This window comes from Narcine bancroftii, chromosome 14, assembly GCF_036971445.1.
Source record: "Narcine bancroftii isolate sNarBan1 chromosome 14, sNarBan1.hap1, whole genome shotgun sequence".
In the NCBI taxonomy this organism is placed as follows: Eukaryota; Metazoa; Chordata; class Chondrichthyes; order Torpediniformes; family Narcinidae; genus Narcine; species Narcine bancroftii.
Window position 1 is genome coordinate 31,225,457 of NC_091482.1, and position 19,998 is coordinate 31,245,454.

At 48.2% G+C, this 19,998-nt stretch overlaps 1 protein-coding gene across 3 annotated transcripts in view; it reads right to left on the bottom strand.

The window, feature by feature from the left end:
- Positions 1-19,057, bottom strand: part of rad51d (RAD51 paralog D) — a 38,271-nt gene extending 19,214 nt beyond the window's left edge. For all 3 annotated transcript variants that reach the window (XR_011348937.1, XR_011348938.1, XM_069911946.1), the window contains exons 1-3: positions 18,877-19,057; positions 6,504-6,565; positions 5,324-5,442 (exon numbers count right to left, since the gene is read on the bottom strand). Coding sequence is in view for 1 of the 3 variants with exons in the window: in XM_069911946.1 (XP_069768047.1) it covers positions 5,324-5,442; positions 6,504-6,565; positions 18,877-19,042 (347 nt within the window). In the remaining 2 variants the exon portion in view is untranslated. The remainder of the gene's footprint in view (positions 1-5,323; positions 5,443-6,503; positions 6,566-18,876) is intronic.
- Between the last annotated feature and the right edge of the window lie 941 nt (positions 19,058-19,998).

Consider the following 19,998-nt stretch of genomic DNA (forward strand, 5'->3'; position numbering starts at 1 on the left):
TAGACACAGCACTGTTATAGGCCATTTTGGCCTACGAGTCTGTGCCGCCCAATTAACACCCCATTAACCTACACCCTGGAGCGTTTTTGAACGGTGGGAGGAAACCAGAGCCCCTGGAGAAAACTCATGCAGACACGGGAAGAACATACAAACTCCTTACAGACTGCGCAGGATTTTAACCCAGGTCCGGTGCCGATTGCTGACGCTGTAAAGGTGTTGCGCTAACCGCTACACCAACCATGCACCCTATTTATGTGTCAAATGTGGATTGTCAATTAGGAGGGCTGAGACTTGCAGATTTAAAAAAAATTATCTGGCTGTACAAGCAAGATTTTTAGCATCTTATTTTGAAGGGAATTCACCAAACTGAGTTTGTATGGGGCTACATCCTATGAATGAAGTAAGAGCTAAATAAGTTATTTATAAATGAGGCACTAAATCAATAAAAAGGAAGACAACCAACCCACATATGGTGAAAATATGGCAAGAAATTAATGACTGCATCAGGAAAAATAAGTGGGTATTTTGCTAAGAGCTCCGTTAGTAACAATATATTGTTTATGAATATGGGTAACAGAATTCTAAACATATGGTTACAAAAGAGTATATGCTGTATTGCAGACTGTTATAAAGATAGTGTTTTGATGTCATTTGAACAATTGAGACAGACCTATAATGTACCTAATGGAGCATTGCTGTTTTCTTCAACTGAGAGCTTTCTTAAGGGAACGATGAGGACAGGCATTGACTCCTCTGGGAGTTAGTGAAATGGAACAAATGCTTTGGATGGGTAATATGCCCAAAGACATTACCAGAATGTATTTGGCTCTTCAGTTAGAAAGTGCTAAACCTGGCCTGCAGCCCGACTTCAGTATTGCAATATCAGAACAATCCTGTTCTGCATGAGGGGGGTGGATAGTGTAATTTCAACTATTAATGCGAGATGTGGGCTGGTTCAATATAATTTTCTACATCAACTATATCTCATTCCAAAGAAGTTGCACAAATCTAAGCCAGAAATATCAGAATTGTGTTTTAGGTGTGAAATAGAGGAAGGAACATTTTTTTCATTCAATTTGGTCACGTGTGCCTTTTTGGCAAGAAATTTCTAAAGTATTAACAAGAATTACAAGGGTGACTGTCTCAGGTGATACAGAACTTTATTTGTTAGGGAATTTTATAGCTATAAGTAATGATCTTACCGTTTCAAATTTTGTTTGTTAAAATTGCACTAGCCTAAAAGTGTATTGCAATTACGTGGAAGTCAGACTCTCCAATTATCTTAGCAAGGTGGATAGCAGAGATGGATAGCTGTATACCAATGGAAAAAATTAACTTAACAATTGAAGGAATAAGTATGATATATTTCTTAAAATACGGTGACTATATTTGAACTATGTTGGTGCCAGCTCTAATAATGCTGCTAAATTCATGTAATCTCTCCCTGAATCTGGAGATTAATCTAAACTGTGAGCTCTGATGTGTACAAAAAGGAATTTAATAAAGGGGGGGGGGGGGGGGAAGAACCAGAGGGGTGGGTAGAGTTAGGGCTTTTTTTTCCGTATGTGTTTTTCTTTATACAAAATTATATATATATATATATATATACTCTCAGTACAACTCCGATTATCCAAAATGGTAAGGCCTTTTAAGCTTTAAAAGAATGTTTAATTCTCATCAAAAAAAAAAGCTGGCCACCACCGATCACTGACACCTCCCCACCGAGGCCAGCTTGGGCCAGGAGCCCGAGAGACCTGTTCCAGCGCCTGAGGTCTGCTGCCTCCGGGAGCCCAAGGTCTGCTGGAGGCGCTGCCACCACCAACGTACCTGATCAGTTCGGCTCCAAAATTATTTTGGATAAATGAGGATTTCTGATTTGTTTCGGATATCCTCATTTATCTGAAATTTTTAAAAAACCGAAGATTTCAGATAATCCTATTTTTGATATTCAGAGTTGTACACACACACATATTGAAATGTTATAATTGTTAATTTTCTTAAAAAAATTAAAAATGTGGCTAAATGGTGAAATGAAGTGAGGTATATTGGAATGCAAGTCACCCTTGAGACTCTGATGTGATTTCAGTATGAGGGATACAGAGTGACATGGACCTTGTGCTGTGCCATGGACTACTGTGGGCAGTCCAAGAGGAACACGTCTTAAATCCAGCATATCAACACCAGCAGGAAGGTGGAAGCCTTTCCTAAGTTGCTTGGCTTCCATTACCACACTAGTCAGTCCCAGACATCTTCCCAATCCGTACCCCGATCACTCTAATGTCCCCCTCCCCAAATCCAGTGCGACTGCCAATTGCATTCCCTCCTTGGGTGATGGCAGTGCTCCCTGGTTTCCCTCCTTTGATGCTGCCACCCAGTCTTCAGATTTTAGAGACTCCAATTTCTCTCGCTTAGATCTCTCAACTACTGTCCTCCAATCCATATATCCCGAGCCAAAATACTGCCAGGCCTGCAGCCATTCAGAACAGGGCATTGGAATGCCCTGGCCAGCTGCCTCGTCATCCGCTGCCAATTACCCCGCTTTAACCACAAGCAAGGCTTCATGAGATGGGACAATGGCCAGAACAATCACTGTTCCAATACGCACCTTCCCTTCAAGATTCAGTGAAATCTCAACATATAACAGCATTGATTAACCACAGCTTACAAACAAATAAGAATTTCTTTCAGCATACCATGAAGTCGGCTTTCTTTATTATTCACTAGACACAACATTGCATTCTTCAACTCACCCAACACCACCCAGCCAAACTCCTCTGATCTTCTCATCGGCTCACTGCCACATAGTTGATACTGACATTTGCACTCTCCTTCTCCTGCATCTGAGATCCATCACCCATATGCAGGTACACAATCCTTTATCCGGAGCCCTTGGGGGACAGTGTTCCGAATTTCGGATTTTTCCGGATTTCAGAACAAAAGCTAGCTGCCCCAGATTTAAGCCTACCCGAATTGTGATGCCATATCCACCCCCTTCCAGTCGAGTCTTGCTGCCGTCTCTCTCTCCTCCTCCCCGCCCGCCTGAGTCGCGCTGTCGTCTCTCTCTTCTCCTCCCCGCCCGAGTCGCGCTGCCATCTCTCCCCCCGCCCATCTGAGTCGCGATGCCGTCTCACTCCCCTGCCCACCTGAGTCGCGCTGTTGTCTCTCCCCACCCCCCGCCCATCCAGGTCACACTGCTGTCTCTCTCCCACTGCTGTACCAGCACCACGCAGAAAAAAAATGCTGGTTTTTGAAGCTTTCTGGATTTTAGATTTTAAAGGATGGTGTACCTGTACTGTCGCTTTTACACACATGTCAAATCGCTTACATCATTAGCGGTGGACGACACCACTCTTGATTAAGCTAAGTACGTGACTGCACCCCCACATGCTCCATGGCTTTGTTATAGGTGGTCCAGGGCGAAATAGCACAATATTACTGTGATAATAAGTAAGAAAAATTTAAAACAAGATTGTAAATTTGATGGAAACTCTCAAAAAAATCTTTTCCACCAAAATATAACAAAAATCCTGCTGATGGGCCTAGGAAGAGGCTTGAGCTCACCAGCCATGTTTACCCTTCCAGCAGACTATAGGTTTCTTATAGGTAGTCTTCAGTAAGTAAATGAGTACTTCCGGTGGTCTATGAGTGAAAGAAAGTTGAGAACCTCTACTCAAGGCAATGATATAAAGGAGTGGTCAAATAAAATAGGTGTACAGGAATATCTTCGCCCAGAGGATAGGAACATAGGAAGTAGGAACAGGAGAGGTCAAAAATGGCCCATCGAGCCTGCTCTGCCATTCAATACGATCATGGCTGATCTAATTTATGACCTAACTCTACCTACCTTCCTTCTCCCCATATCCCCTAATTCCTCTATCATGTAAAAATTTATCTAACCGAATTTTAAGTATGTTTAATGAGGCAGCCTCAACCACTTCCCTGGTTAGAGAATTCCAAACATTCACTACTCTCTGGGAAAAACTATTTTTTCCTCATCTCTGTCCTAAATCTACTCCCCCGAATCTTGAGACTGTGTCCTCTCATTTTAGTTTCCCCGGCCAGCTCAAAAAACCTTCCTACATCTATCCTATCCACATCCTTCATAATCCTATATGTTTCTATGAGATCTCCTCTCATTCTTCTGAACTCGAGCGAATACAATCCTAGACGATTTAATCTTTCATCACAAGTCAACCCCTTCATCCCAGGGATCAACCGAGTAAACCTCCTCTGGACCGTCTCCAAAGCCAGTATATCCTTCCTCAAATATGGAGACCAGAACTGGACACACTACTCCAGGTGCGGTCTCACCAGTACCTTATACAGTTGCCACATTACCTCCCTACTCCTGAATTCAATTCTTCTAGCGATGAAGGCCAACATTCCATTTGCTTTCTTAATAACCTGCTGCCCCTGCAACCTAACTTTTTGCGATTCATGCACAAGCCCTCCCAAGGCCCTCTGCACAACAACATGCTGTAGTTTTTCACCCTTTAAATAATATTCAGCTCTTTTATTTTTCTTGCCAAAGTGGATAACCTCACACTTACTAACATTGTACTCCATCTGCCAGACCTTTGCCCATTCATCCAGCTTAACTCTATCCCTCTGCAGACTCTCCACATCCTCATTACAATTTGCTCTTCCACTGAATTTGGTGTCATCTGCAAACTTGGCTACACCACATTTTGTTCCCTCCTCCAAGTCATCAATGTAAATGATGAACAGTTGTGGGCCTAACACTGACCCCTGCGGCACCCCATTTACCACTCTCTGCCAACCTGAAAAACTCCCATTTATCCCGACTCTCTGCCTCCTGTCAGACAACCAATTTTCAATCCAGGCCAATATACTTCCCCGGACTCCACTTTCCTGTAACTTACTGATAAGTCTCTTGTGCGGCACCTTATTAAATGCTTTCTGGAAATCCAAATATACATCAACCTGTTCCCCTCTATCCACTGCTCCCATTATATCCTCAAAGAATCCTAACAAGTTTGTCAAACAAGATCTTCCCTTTCTAAAACCATGCTGCGTCTGCCTGATTCCAAAAGTTTCACTATTTCATCTTTAATGATGGCTTCAAGCATTTAATGGTGAATTTCTGGAATGCTTTACCACAGAAAGAAGTGAAGGCCACATTATTGGGGAAGATAATTGAAGGAGAAGTAGATTTGGAACAGAAGAGGAGATGAGAACTGGATTACAGTTGAGTTGAATGGCAGAGCAGGCCTGAGAGGACAGGACTCCTTGTTCTATTCCCTGATGTGACCTGCATAATTCAATTTTCCTTTAAGGTACAGGTGAATTGTGCAGAACCTACTTTTGGTTTCCCGTGGAGAGGATGGCTGTGGAACCCAGCAGTTCCTTGTAGAGGTCAGCACCGTTGGAAGGGAATGGAGAATACTGAGCTAGTAATACTCGCCTCATAGCCATTAACGTCTGAAAACAGGAAAGAAACCAAGTGTAACCAAAGGCAAGAAATAACCTTTAAATCTAGCATTGGAAAATATAAATGACAACCTCTGGATGGATAGGTGAAGGTAGATGCCACTGCACTGAGTTGTATCCCTGATCTAGAAAGTCTGCAGATGTGGGGTGAGTAGACTACTCAAAAATATTGTAGAAACTCAGGTCATGCAGCGTCCATAAGAAGGGTAACCAGTGTATATTGCTCCCTGATTCATGGCTAGTTATCTGATCTTTGGAAATAAGTGTGAGCAGATTACCACAGACATTCTGTGTTGGATGGGGAATGAGATGGGAGGATCTGACTCACCTTGACTCCTGCAAATGGACAAGATCAGATCTGGCTGTGGTGCCCTGTACAAGTGGTACAGCCTTCCACCACCAAATACTAGATTGGTGGGTGAAGAATAGGCCTTGGGGTTGCGCCTAATACACTGCAATGAACCAAAGCCTAAGGAGATGGGTCATGGAAGATGGAGAAAGAATAAAATAGCACAAGTTGTTGATGGTACACAACTGTTACAAATGCAAGAATTTAGCTGCTTCATCCCAGAGAGAAAGCATAACTATTCCAGTCAGCATAGACTCAAATCCAAGAAGCAGTTTGAGAACTTTAATTCACCAAATGGAACAGCTCATTTCTGTACATGGTGGAAAACATGGACTGTAAACAATAAGCTAACTAGTCCTTTAGAGAAGGAAGCCTATAGTCCTTTTGCATCTCTACTTCCATGTTAACGTGGTGGATTCCTGGCTACATTATGAAAAGTCCTTGCAAGATGGACAAAATTAAAATGAAATGGAATCAAGATGAGCAATAAATGCCAGTTCTACCAACACTGCCCAGAGCACCTAAAAAAAATGTAAAGTAGCAACTCAGGACTAAAAAAAGGGCCCTGTTCAAGACTGCAGCATCATTCGTTAGTTAAGTCGTAATTCCCTTTAAACTATCATTAAACAGTAACAGCTTAATACACCGCGTGCTCTCAGAACCTGAGAAAGTAGATCCAACACTCAAGGCATTTCTTCATTACCTTGTAGGAAATGGAACATTTCTGTGCCAGTTCTTCAATGTTTGCAGAGACCAAGTTCACCACTGAAAAAGAACGAAGAATATATAAGACAGGATTTTACTTAACTCTGAGGACAGAGGCCCAACCTTTCATTTTGTTGGAATGATTTTCAACCTGCGTCTTCATTTGTGACATATTACTGAACTCTGACAATCCCACGTTCTGCAAAAATTAGATCACAATACAGGGCAGCATGGTTAGAGTAGCAGTTAATACAAAGCTGTTACAGTATCAGCATCCCAGGTTCAAATTCAGTGCTGAAAGGAGTTTCTATGTTCCATATGTCTCCATAAATTTTCTTCGGGTGCTCTGGATTCTTCCCACCCTTCAAAAAAAAACTGGGGGGTGAAGGTCAATTGGGCAGCATGGGCTCAAGGGTCAAAAGGATCTGTTATCGTGCTTTATGTCTAAATTTTAAAATTCCCAATACAGATCAGATCCTTGCAGTTGCTGGAGTTTATACTATCATTCAGAACCAAGCATGTAAATAGTGCTGGCATTCATACAGCAGATTTACTGCAAAATAACATCCCAAGAAACTCAGTCCTTGGGGTTGTTAGGTCAGAAAAGGATTATCCTTGCATTGCTCATTAATGTAATGGGGTCTGTAATTACCATTAGGGTTCCTAACTGTGCTTCGTACATTTCTGAGTTTTCATTATGTATTATCAACCATCCCTGTTCCCCAAAGAGCATTTCCCCAGCAATATTATAGACAAACTCAATTGTGTTGCTCAGCCATATTTACTCCCTGAAGATCACCAGGCCTCCTGATGGCTTGGCGACCTTGCCGAGATCTAAAATTCCCAATGTATAAACGCAAAAAAATCTAAGTGCTGAAATAAATAAAATATGCTGGAAATACTCAGTAGGTCAGTAAGTATTCACAAAGAGAGAAATAGTGAACACTTCAATGATCTTTTTATCAAAACAGAGCTAGAAACACATTTGAAGATGCAGAACAAAAGTGGAAAGTGGAAAGGTACAAAATGAAGTCAGTGACTGGGTGGAAACAAGGAGTGATCAATAATTTTTCATTAATTAATGTTTTGAGATCTGGTCCAACATTTATTGCCCATCTTTGAACTAAGTAGTTGGCAAGGTCATTTCAAAGTGTATTTAAGAGTTAACCCTCAAAGGGTCTTCACTCACATACAAGGATGGCAAATTACCTCCCCAACATCTGATGACACAGGTTGCACACACAGGAGAGGTAAAAGAAGTTGGTTAAGGCCAAAATAAAATGGATTGGAGGTCAATCCACAGTCTATGTGTGGCAAGAAGGATCAGCACCCTCACCCCCCCAGCGACGTGATCAACTGGGATCGATGTCTAAAGAGGCCAATATCATTGAGGACCTCTTCCACAGCATCTTTCAGCTACTCCCATCCAGTGAGAGATACAGGAGTATCAGAGCCAGCACCACCAGGCTGAGTAACAACCTCTTCCCACTGGCAGTGAGAACGCTGAACGACCAAAAGATTTGCTCACACTAACCAGCCAACACTCTCATATATACAAAATAATATTTATTTAATATGCTTGTATAGATAAAATACTTGTCCTGCAAATGTATTGTTCTATATTGCGCATGTTTTGCATCGAGTTCTGGAGCAAGTTGTTTCTTTGAGTTCTTCAGAAAGAAATCAGGGAAACATGACCCAGTCCTCATTGAGGTATAAGTAATGGAAAGAATCAAGAACTTCAAATTCTTGGGTGTCAACTCTCCGAGGATCTGTCCTGGAGCCTCAATGTTGATGCAATCACAAAGAGGACTTGCCAGCACTTTGTGAGGTGTCTTGAGGAGATGTGGCATGTTACAGGTGTACCGTGGAGAGCATTCTGGTTGGTTGGTTGTGAGTGAGTGAGTGTGACTGAATGTGTGAGTGTCTGTGAGGGTGTGTTTCTGAGTGAGTGAGCAAGTGTCTGGGAGGGAGTGAGTGAGTGAGTGTGACTGAGTGTGAGAGTGTCCGTGTGTGTGTCTGTGAGGGTGTGTTTCTGTGTGAGTGAGCAAGTGTCTGAGTGGGAGTGAGTGAGTGTGACTGAGTGTGAGGGTGTCCGTGTGTGTGACTGTGTGGGTGTGTTTCTGTGTGAGTGAGCAAGTGTCTGAGTGGGAGTGAGTGAGTGTGACTGAGTGTGAGGGTGTCCGTGTGTGTGACTGTGTGGGTGTGTTTCTGTGTGAGTGAGCCAGTGTCTGAGAGGGAGTGAGTGAGTGTGACTGAGTGTGAGGGTGTCCGTGTGTGTGACTGTGTGGGTGTGTTTCTGTGTGAGTGAGCAAGTGTCTGAGTGGGAGTGAGTGAGTGTGACTGAGTGTGAGGGTGTCCGTGTGTGTGACTGTGTGGGTGTGTTTCTGTGTGAGTGAGCAAGTGTCTGAGTGGGAGTGAGTGAGTGTGACTGAGTGTGAGGGTGTCCGTGTGTGTGACTGTGTGGGTGTGTTTCTGTGTGAGTGAGCAAGTGTCTGAGTGGGAGTGAGTGAGTGTGACTGAGTGTGAGGGTGTCCGTGTGTGTGTCTGTGAGGGTGTGTTTCTGTGTGAGTGAGCAAGTGTCTGAGTGGGAGTGAGTGAGTGTGACTGAGTGTGAGGGTGTCCGTGTGTGTGACTGTGTGGGTGTGTTTCTGTGTGAGTGAGCAAGTGTCTGAGTGGGAGTGAGTGAGTGTGACTGAGTGTGAGGGTGTCCGTGTGTGTGACTGTGTGGGTGTGTTTCTGTGTGAGTGAGCCAGTGTCTGAGAGGGAGTGAGTGAGTGTGACTGAGTGTGAGGGTGTCCGTGTGTGTGACTGTGTGGGTGTGTTTCTGTGTGAGTGAGCCAGTGTCTGAGAGGGAGTGAGTGAGTGTGACTGAGTGTGAGGGTGTCCGTGTGTGTGTCTGTGAGGGTGTTTCTGTGTGAGTGAGCAAGTGTCTGAGAGGGAGTGAGTGAGTGTGACTGAGTGTGAGGGTGTCCGTGTGTGTGACTGTGTGGGTGTGTTTCTGTGTGAGTGAGCCAGTGTCTGAGAGGGAGTGAGTGAGTGTGACTGAGTGTGAGGGTGTCCGTGTGTGTGTCTGTGAGGGTGTGTTTCTGTGTGAGTGAGCCAGTGTCTGAGAGGGAGTGAGTGAGTGTGACTGAGTGTGAGGGTGTCCGTGTGTGTGTCTGTGAGGGTGTTTCTGTGTGAGTGAGCAAGTGTCTGAGTGGGAGTGAGTGAGTGTGACTGAGTGTGAGGGTGTCCGTGTGTGTGACTGTGTGGGTGTGTTTCTGTGTGAGTGAGCCAGTGTCTGAGAGGGAGTGAGTGAGTGTGACTGAGTGTGAGGGTGTCCGTGTGTGTGTCTGTGTGGGTGTGTTTCTGTGTGAGTGAGCAAGTGTCTGAGTGGGAGTGAGTGAGTGTGACTGAGTGTGAGGGTGTCCGTGTGTGTGACTGTGTGGGTGTGTTTCTGTGTGAGTGAGCAAGTGTCTGAGTGGGAGTGAGTGAGTGTGACTGAGTGTGAGGGTGTCCGTGTGTGTGACTGTGTGGGTGTGTTTCTGTGTGAGTGAGCAAGTGTCTGAGTGGGAGTGAGTGAGTGTGACTGAGTGTGAGGGTGTCCGTGTGTGTGTCTGTGAGGGTGTGTTTCTGTGTGAGTGAGCAAGTGTCTGAGTGGGAGTGAGTGAGTGTGACTGAGTGTGAGGGTGTCCGTGTGTGTGACTGTGTGGGTGTGTTTCTGTGTGAGTGAGCAAGTGTCTGAGTGGGAGTGAGTGAGTGTGACTGAGTGTGAGGGTGTCCGTGTGTGTGACTGTGTGGGTGTGTTTCTGTGTGAGTGAGCCAGTGTCTGAGAGGGAGTGAGTGAGTGTGACTGAGTGTGAGGGTGTCCGTGTGTGTGACTGTGTGGGTGTGTTTCTGTGTGAGTGAGCCAGTGTCTGAGAGGGAGTGAGTGAGTGTGACTGAGTGTGAGGGTGTCCGTGTGTGTGTCTGTGAGGGTGTTTCTGTGTGAGTGAGCAAGTGTCTGAGAGGGAGTGAGTGAGTGTGACTGAGTGTGAGGGTGTCCGTGTGTGTGACTGTGTGGGTGTGTTTCTGTGTGAGTGAGCAAGTGTCTGAGAGGGAGTGAGTGAGTGTGACTGAGTGTGAGGGTGTCCGTGTGTGTGACTGTGTGGGTGTGTTTCTGTGTGAGTGAGCCAGTGTCTGAGAGGGAGTGAGTGAGTGTGACTGAGTGTGAGGGTGTCCGTGTGTGTGTCTGTGAGGGTGTGTTTCTGTGTGAGTGAGCCAGTGTCTGAGAGGGAGTGAGTGAGTGTGACTGAGTGTGAGGGTGTCCGTGTGTGTTTCTGTGTGAGTGAGCCAGTGTCTGAGAGGGAGTGAGTGAGTGTGACTGAGTGTGAGGGTGTCCGTGTGTGTGTCTGTGAGGGTGTGTTTCTGTGTGAGTGAGCAAGTGTCTGAGTGGGAGTGAGTGAGTGTGACTGTGTGAGGGTGTCCGTGTGTGTGACTGTGTGGGTGTGTTTCTGTGTGAGTGAGCAAGTGTCTGAGTGGGAGTGAGTGAGTGTGACTGAGTGTGAGGGTGTCCGTGTGTGTGTCTGTGAGGGTGTGTTTCTGTGTGAGTGAGCAAGTGTCTGAGTGGGAGTGAGTGAGTGTGACTGAGTGTGAGGGTGTCCGTGTGTGTGTCTGTGAGGGTGTGTTTCTGTGTGAGTGAGCAAGTGTCTGAGTGGGAGTGAGTGAGTGTGACTGAGTGTGAGGGTGTCCGTGTGTGTGACTGTGTGGGTGTGTTTCTGTGTGAGTGAGCAAGTGTCTGAGTGGGAGTGAGTGAGTGTGACTAAGTGTGAGGGTGTCCGTGTGTGTGACTGTGTGGGTGTGTTTCTGTGTGAGTGAGCCAGTGTCTGAGAGGGAGTGAGTGAGTGTGACTGAGTGTGAGGGTGTCCGTGTGTGTGACTGTGTGGGTGTGTTTCTGTGTGAGTGAGCAAGTGTCTGAGTGGGAGTGAGTGAGTGTAACTGAGTGTGAGGGTGTCCGTGTGTGTGACTGTGTGGGTGTGTTTCTGTGTGAGTGAGCAAGTGTCTGAGTGGGAGTGAGTGAGTGTGACTGAGTGTGAGGGTGTCCGTGTGTGTGACTGTGTGGGTGTGTTTCTGTGTGAGTGAGCCAGTGTCTGAGTGGGAGTGAGTGAGTGTGACTGAGTGTGAGGGTGTCCGTGTGTGTGTCTGTGAGGGTGTGTTTCTGTGTGAGTGAGCAAGTGTCTGAGTGGGAGTGAGTGAGTGTGACTGAGTGTGAGGGTGTCCGTGTGTGTGTCTGTGAGGGTGTGTTTCTGTGTGAGTGAGCAAGTGTCTGAGTGGGAGTGAGTGAGTGTGACTGAGTGTGAGGGTGTCCGTGTGTGTGACTGTGTGGGTGTGTTTCTGTGTGAGTGAGCCAGTGTCTGAGAGGGAGTGAGTGAGTGTGACTGAGTGTGAGGGTGTCTGTGTGTGTGACTGTGTGGGTGTGTTTCTGTGTGAGTGAGCAAGTGTCTGAGTGGGAGTGAGTGAGTGTGACTGAGTGTGAGGGTGTCCGTGTGTGTGACTGTGTGGGTGTGTTTCTGTGTGAGTGAGCAAGTGTCTGAGTGGGAGTGAGTGAGTGTGACTGAGTGTGAGGGTGTCCGTGTGTGTGACTGTGTGGGTGTGTTTCTGTGTGAGTGAGCCAGTGTCTGAGAGGGAGTGAGTGAGTGTGACTGAGTGTGAGGGTGTCCGTGTGTGTGACTGTGTGGGTGTGTTTCTGTGTGAGTGAGCAAGTGTCTGAGTGGGAGTGAGTGAGTGTGACTGAGTGTGAGGGTGTCCGTGTGTGTGACTGTGTGGGTGTGTTTCTGTGTGAGTGAGCCAGTGTCTGAGAGGGAGTGAGTGAGTGTGACTGAGTGTGAGGGTGTCCGTGTGTGTGACTGTGTGGGTGTGTTTCTGTGTGAGTGAGCAAGTGTCTGAGTGGGAGTGAGTGAGTGTGACTGAGTGTGAGGGTGTCCGTGTGTGTGACTGTGTGGGTGTGTTTCTGTGTGAGTGAGCAAGTGTCTGAGTGGGAGTGAGTGAGTGTGACTGAGTGTGAGGGTGTCCGTGTGTGTGACTGTGTGGGTGTGTTTCTGTGTGAGTGAGCCAGTGTCTGAGTGGGAGTGAGTGAGTGTGACTGAGTGTGAGGGTGTCCGTGTGTGTGACTGTGTGGGTGTGTTTCTGTGTGAGTGAGCAAGTGTCTGAGTGGGAGTGAGTGTGACTGAGTGTGAGGGTGTCCGTGTGTGTGTCTGTGAGGGTGTGTTTCTGTGTGAGTGAGCAAGTGTCTGAGTGGGAGTGAGTGAGTGTGACTGAGTGTGAGGGTGTCCGTGTGTGTGACTGTGTGGGTGTGTTTCTGTGTGAGTGAGCCAGTGTCTGAGAGGGAGTGAGTGAGTGTGACTGAGTGTGAGGGCGTCCGTGTGTGTGACTGTGTGGGTGTGTTTCTGTGTGAGTGAGCAAGTGTCTGAGTGGGAGTGAGTGAGTGTGACTGAGTGTGAGGGTGTCCGTGTGTGTGACTGTGTGGGTGTGTTTCTGTGTGAGTGAGCAAGTGTCTGAGTGGGAGTGAGTGAGTGTGACTGAGTGTGAGGGTGTCCGTGTGTGTGACTGTGTGGGTGTGTTTCTGTGTGAGTGAGCCAGTGTCTGAGAGGGAGTGAGTGAGTGTGACTGAGTGTGAGGGTGTCCGTGTGTGTGACTGTGTGGGTGTGTTTCTGTGTGAGTGAGCAAGTGTCTGAGTGGGAGTGAGTGAGTGTGACTGAGTGTGAGGGTGTCCGTGTGTGTGACTGTGTGGGTGTGTTTCTGTGTGAGTGAGCAAGTGTCTGAGTGGGAGTGAGTGAGTGTGACTGAGTGTGAGGGTGTCCGTGTGTGTGACTGTGTGGGTGTGTTTCTGTGTGAGTGAGCCAGTGTCTGAGTGGGAGTGAGTGAGTGTGACTGAGTGTGAGGGTGTCCGTGTGTGTGTCTGTGAGGGTGTGTTTCTGTGTGAGTGAGCAAGTGTCTGAGTGGGAGTGAGTGAGTGTGACTGAGTGTGAGGGTGTCCGTGTGTGTGTCTGTGAGGGTGTGTTTCTGTGTGAGTGAGCAAGTGTCTGAGTGGGAGTGAGTGAGTGTGACTGAGTGTGAGGGTGTCCGTGTGTGTGTCTGTGAGGGTGTTTCTGTGTGAGTGAGCAAGTGTCTGAGAGGGAGTGAGTGAGTGTGACTGAGTGTGAGGGTGTCCGTGTGTGTGACTGTGTGGGTGTGTTTCTGTGTGAGTGAGCAAGTGTCTGAGAGGGAGTGAGTGAGTGTGACTGAGTGTGAGGGTGTCCGTGTGTGTGACTGTGTGGGTGTGTTTCTGTGTGAGTGAGCCAGTGTCTGAGAGGGAGTGAGTGAGTGTGACTGAGTGTGAGGGTGTCCGTGTGTGTGTCTGTGAGGGTGTGTTTCTGTGTGAGTGAGCCAGTGTCTGAGAGGGAGTGAGTGAGTGTGACTGAGTGTGAGGGTGTCCGTGTGTGTGTCTGTGAGGGTGTTTCTGTGTGAGTGAGCAAGTGTCTGAGTGGGAGTGAGTGAGTGTGACTGAGTGTGAGGGTGTCCGTGTGTGTGACTGTGTGGGTGTGTTTCTGTGTGAGTGAGCCAGTGTCTGAGAGGGAGTGAGTGAGTGTGACTGAGTGTGAGGGTGTCCGTGTGTGTGTCTGTGTGGGTGTGTTTCTGTGTGAGTGAGCAAGTGTCTGAGTGGGAGTGAGTGAGTGTGACTGAGTGTGAGGGTGTCCGTGTGTGTGACTGTGTGGGTGTGTTTCTGTGTGAGTGAGCAAGTGTCTGAGTGGGAGTGAGTGAGTGTGACTGAGAGTGAGGGTGTCCGTGTGTGTGACTGTGTGGGTGTGTTTCTGTGTGAGTGAGCAAGTGTCTGAGTGGGAGTGAGTGAGTGTGACTGAGTGTGAGGGTGTCCGTGTGTGTGTCTGTGAGGGTGTGTTTCTGTGTGAGTGAGCAAGTGTCTGAGTGTGACTGAGTGTGAGGGTGTCCGTGTGTGTGACTGTGTGGGTGTGTTTCTGTGTGAGTGAGCAAGTGTCTGAGTGGGAGTGAGTGAGTGTGACTGAGTGTGAGGGTGTCCGTGTGTGTGACTGTGTGGGTGTGTTTCTGTGTGAGTGAGCCAGTGTCTGAGAGGGAGTGAGTGAGTGTGACTGAGTGTGAGGGTGTCCGTGTGTGTGACTGTGTGGGTGTGTTTCTGTGTGAGTGAGCCAGTGTCTGAGAGGGAGTGAGTGAGTGTGACTGAGTGTGAGGGTGTCCGTGTGTGTGTCTGTGAGGGTGTTTCTGTGTGAGTGAGCAAGTGTCTGAGAGGGAGTGAGTGAGTGTGACTGAGTGTGAGGGTGTCCGTGTGTGTGACTGTGTGGGTGTGTTTCTGTGTGAGTGAGCAAGTGTCTGAGAGGGAGTGAGTGAGTGTGACTGAGTGTGAGGGTGTCCGTGTGTGTGACTGTGTGGGTGTGTTTCTGTGTGAGTGAGCCAGTGTCTGAGAGGGAGTGAGTGAGTGTGACTGAGTGTGAGGGTGTCCGTGTGTGTGTCTGTGAGGGTGTGTTTCTGTGTGAGTGAGCCAGTGTCTGAGAGGGAGTGAGTGAGTGTGACTGAGTGTGAGGGTGTCCGTGTGTGTTTCTGTGTGAGTGAGCCAGTGTCTGAGAGGGAGTGAGTGAGTGTGACTGAGTGTGAGGGTGTCCGTGTGTGTGTCTGTGAGGGTGTGTTTCTGTGTGAGTGAGCAAGTGTCTGAGTGGGAGTGAGTGAGTGAGTGTGACTGAGTGTGAGAGTGTCCGTGTGTGTGTCTGTGAGGGTGTGTTTCTGTGTGAGTGAGCAAGTGTCTGAGTGGGAGTGAGTGAGTGTGACTGAGTGTGAGGGTGTCCGTGTGTGTGACTGTGTGGGTGTGTTTCTGTGTGAGTGAGCAAGTGTCTGAGTGGGAGTGAGTGAGTGTGACTGAGTGTGAGGGTGTCCGTGTGTGTGACTGTGTGGGTGTGTTTCTGTGTGAGTGAGCCAGTGTCTGAGAGGGAGTGAGTGAGTGTGACTGAGTGTGAGGGTGTCCGTGTGTGTGACTGTGTGGGTGTGTTTCTGTGTGAGTGAGCAAGTGTCTGAGTGGGAGTGAGTGAGTGTGACTGAGTGTGAGGGTGTCCGTGTGTGTGACTGTGTGGGTGTGTTTCTGTGTGAGTGAGCAAGTGTCTGAGTGGGAGTGAGTGAGTGTGACTGAGTGTGAGGGTGTCCGTGTGTGTGACTGTGTGGGTGTGTTTCTGTGTGAGTGAGCAAGTGTCTGAGTGGGAGTGAGTGAGTGTGACTGAGTGTGAGGGTGTCCGTGTGTGTGACTGTGTGGGTGTGTTTCTGTGTGAGTGAGCCAGTGTCTGAGAGGGAGTGAGTGAGTGTGACTGAGTGTGAGGGTGTCCGTGTGTGTGACTGTGTGGGTGTGTTTCTGTGTGAGTGAGCAAGTGTCTGAGTGGGAGTGAGTGAGTGTGACTGAGTGTGAGGGTGTCCGTGTGTGTGACTGTGTGGGTGTGTTTCTGTGTGAGTGAGCAAGTGTCTGAGTGGGAGTGAGTGAGTGTGACTGAGTGTGAGGGTGTCCGTGTGTGTGACTGTGTGGGTGTGTTTCTGTGTGAGTGAGCCAGTGTCTGAGTGGGAGTGAGTGAGTGTGACTGAGTGTGAGGGTGTCCGTGTGTGTGTCTGTGAGGGTGTGTTTCTGTGTGAGTGAGCAAGTGTCTGAGTGGGAGTGAGTGAGTGTGACTGAGTGTGAGGGTGTCCGTGTGTGTGTCTGTGAGGGTGTGTTTCTGTGTGAGTGAGCAAGTGTCTGAGTGGGAGTGAGTGAGTGTGACTGAGTGTGAGGGTGTCCGTGTGTGTGACTGTGTGGGTGTGTTTCTGTGTGAGTGAGCCAGTGTCTGAGAGGGAGTGAGTGAGTGTGACTGAGTGTGAGGGTGTCTGTGTGTGTGACTGTGTGGGTGTGTTTCTGTGTGAGTGAGCAAGTGTCTGAGTGGGAGTGAGTGAGTGTGACTGAGTGTGAGGGTGTCCGTGTGTGTGACTGTGTGGGTGTGTTTCTGTGTGAGTGAGCAAGTGTCTGAGTGGGAGTGAGTGAGTGTGACTGAGTGTGAGGGTGTCCGTGTGTGTGACTGTGTGGGTGTGTTTCTGTGTGAGTGAGCCAGTGTCTGAGAGGGAGTGAGTGAGTGTGACTGAGTGTGAGGGTGTCCGTGTGTGTGACTGTGTGGGTGTGTTTCTGTGTGAGTGAGCAAGTGTCTGAGTGGGAGTGAGTGAGTGTGACTGAGTGTGAGGGTGTCCGTGTGTGTGACTGTGTGGGTGTGTTTCTGTGTGAGTGAGCAAGTGTCTGAGTGGGAGTGAGTGAGTGTGACTGAGTGTGAGGGTGTCCGTGTGTGTGACTGTGTGGGTGTGTTTCTGTGTGAGTGAGCCAGTGTCTGAGTGGGAGTGAGTGAGTGTGACTGAGTGTGAGGGTGTCCGTGTGTGTGTCTGTGAGGGTGTGTTTCTGTGTGAGTGAGCAAGTGTCTGAGTGGGAGTGAGTGTGACTGAGTGTGAGGGTGTCCGTGTGTGTGTCTGTGAGGGTGTGTTTCTGTGTGAGTGAGCAAGTGTCTGAGTGGGAGTGAGTGAGTGTGACTGAGTGTGAGGGTGTCCGTGTGTGTGTCTGTGAGGGTGTGTTTCTGTGTGAGTGAGCAAGTGTCTGAGTGGGAGTGAGTGAGTGTGACTGAGTGTGAGGGTGTCCGTGTGTGTGTCTGTGAGGGTGTGTTTCTGTGTGAGTGAGCAAGTGTCTGAGTGGGAGTGAGTGAGTGTGACTGAGTGTGAGGGTGTCCGTGTGTGTGACTGTGAGGGTGTGTTTCTGTGTGAGTGAGCAAGTGTCTGAGTGGGAGTGAGTGAGTGTGACTGAGTGTGAGGGTGTCCGTGTGTGTGTCTGTGAGGGTGTGTTTCTGTGTGAGTGAGCAAGTGTCTGAGTGGGAGTGAGTGAGTGTGACTGAGTGTGAGGGTGTCCGTGTGTGTGTCTGTGAGGGTGTGTTTCTGTGTGAGTGAGCAAATTTCTGGGAGGGAGTGAGTGAGTGTGACTGAGTGTGAGGGTGTCCGTGTGTGTGACTGTGTGGGTGTGTTTCTGTGTGAGTGAGCCAGTGTCTGAGAGGGAGTGAGTGAGTGTGACTGAGTGTGAGGGTGTCCGTGTGTGTGACTGTGTGGGTGTGTTTCTGTGTGAGTGAGCAAGTGAGTGAGTGTGACTGAGTGTGAGGGTGTCCGTGTGTGTGACTGTGTGGGTGTGTTTCTGTGTGAGTGAGCAAGTGTCTGAGTGGGAGTGAGTGAGTGTGACTGAGTGTGAGGGTGTCCGTGTGTGTGACTGTGTGGGTGTGTTTCTGTGTGAGTGAGCCAGTGTCTGAGAGGGAGTGAGTGAGTGTGACTGAGTGTGAGGGTGTCCGTGTGTGTGACTGTGTGGGTGTGTTTCTGTGTGAGTGAGCAAGTGTCTGAGTGGGAGTGAGTGAGTGTGACTGAGTGTGAGGGTGTCCGTGTGTGTGACTGTGTGGGTGTGTTTCTGTGTGAGTGAGCAAGTGTCTGAGAGGGAGTGAGTGAGTGTGACTGAGTGTGAGGGTGTCCGTGTGTGTGACTGTGTGGGTGTGTTTCTGTGTGAGTGAGCAAGTGTCTGAGTGGGAGTGAGTGAGTGTGACTGAGTGTGAGGGTGTCCGTGTGTGTGACTGTGTGGGTGTGTTTCTGTGTGAGTGAGCCAGTGTCTGAGTGGGAGTGAGTGAGTGTGACTGAGTGTGAGGGTGTCCGTGTGTGTGTCTGTGAGGGTGTGTTTCTGTGTGAGTGAGCAAGTGTCTGAGTGGGAGTGAGTGTGACTGAGTGTGAGGGTGTCCGTGTGTGTGTCTGTGAGGGTGTGTTTCTGTGTGAGTGAGCAAGTGTCTGAGTGGGAGTGAGTGAGTGTGACTGAGTGTGAGGGTGTCCGTGTGTGTGTCTGTGAGGGTGTGTTTCTGTGTGAGTGAGCAAGTGTCTGAGTGGGAGTGAGTGAGTGTGACTGAGTGTGAGGGTGTCCGTGTGTGTGACTGTGTGGGTGTGTTTCTGTGTGAGTGAGCCAGTGTCTGAGTGGGAGTGAGTGAGTGTGACTGAGTGTGAGGGTGTCCGTGTGTGTGTCTGTGAGGGTGTGTTTCTGTGTGAGTGAGCAAGTGTCTGAGTGGGAGTGAGTGAGTGTGACTGAGTGTGAGGGTGTCCGTGTGTGTGACTGTGTGGGTGTGTTTCTGTGTGAGTGAGCCAGTGTCTGAGAGGGAGTGAGTGAGTGTGACTGAGTGTGAGGGTGTCCGTGTGTGTGACTGTGTGGGTGTGTTTCTGTGTGAGTGAGCCAGTGTCTGAGAGGGAGTGAGTGAGTGTGACTGCGCCCGTTCCCAGTCCATCCCTCCGTGCCCTGTGCGCGGTGTCCGGGTGAGGACGAGCCCACCCGAACCCCCTACCTGTGTACACATTCTTCTGCCTCAGAGCCTGGATGAGCTGGGCGGTGGCTCCGGGACAGAGGCCCTCCCTGAGGATCACCATCACCAGAACCTTCTGGCACTGAAGAGGGGGCGGGGCCGGCCCTGACCTCCCGTTCCTTTCCGCCAGAAACTCCCGCCATCCCATTGGCTATCACGGGGGTCGGTTCCAGCTCTCCATGACGTCATCACAGCCTCCCGTAATTACTCGTGCATCCGGGCAGCTCCTCCCGTAATTCACCCAGGCCGTGCAGTGACTCAGCCCATCGTACAGGTCCATCCAGGCCCACAACGACCTCAGGATGTTGCAGATTTTCACCCGCGAGGTTGTTTGTGCATTGCACTCTCTGCACACTTTGCTATCCTCTGAGTGGAATTTTGTTCCTAAAAGTTGCAGGAAATAATTGCTGTGTTTCTACCTCCCTTTGTCCCTTTTAATATTTTGCCAAAGCTGCATTCAACATTTCTTTTAAATTATTGCTTCATCTTCGGTTGGCACCACTGTTTACTTTAAAATTTATTTATTTTTCTCTTGGAATTGGACATCAGTGGCAATGCCAGCATTTATTGTCTATCCCTGGGCGTCCAAACTAAATTATGGTAAGAGCCACATACCATAAACTTCAGATGTTTGACAGCCACAAGGCTTGAAAATATATTACATGCATGGTTTAACTCTTGTGTGCAAATTTTGATCCAAAATTTGAGCGGATTATGAAGAAATTCATGTATTTAATAATATTTATTCATGTATGTAATTTTTACAGTCACAATCAAAACAACATATATTTGCATAATAGTCAAATTTTATGGACCAATTTTTAAAAAAATAATAAAAAAACTGGATTATCAATTAATTTATAAGAAACAAAAGAAAGAGAGGGACCCAAGAAGTGTCAAGATAGAAACATTTTTGGTGGAATTTAATTCCATTTGTACCCAAGCAGGACAGTCAACTCGATTAACAAGAACATAAGGTTACATGTATTGACCCCCCCCAATAATAACATCTGAAATTAGGAAGTGCCAAACCAACATTCCTTTTAGATTTTTGAAGATGAGCTTTATTTAAACGGGGTGCTTTCCTTGCCAAATATAAGATGA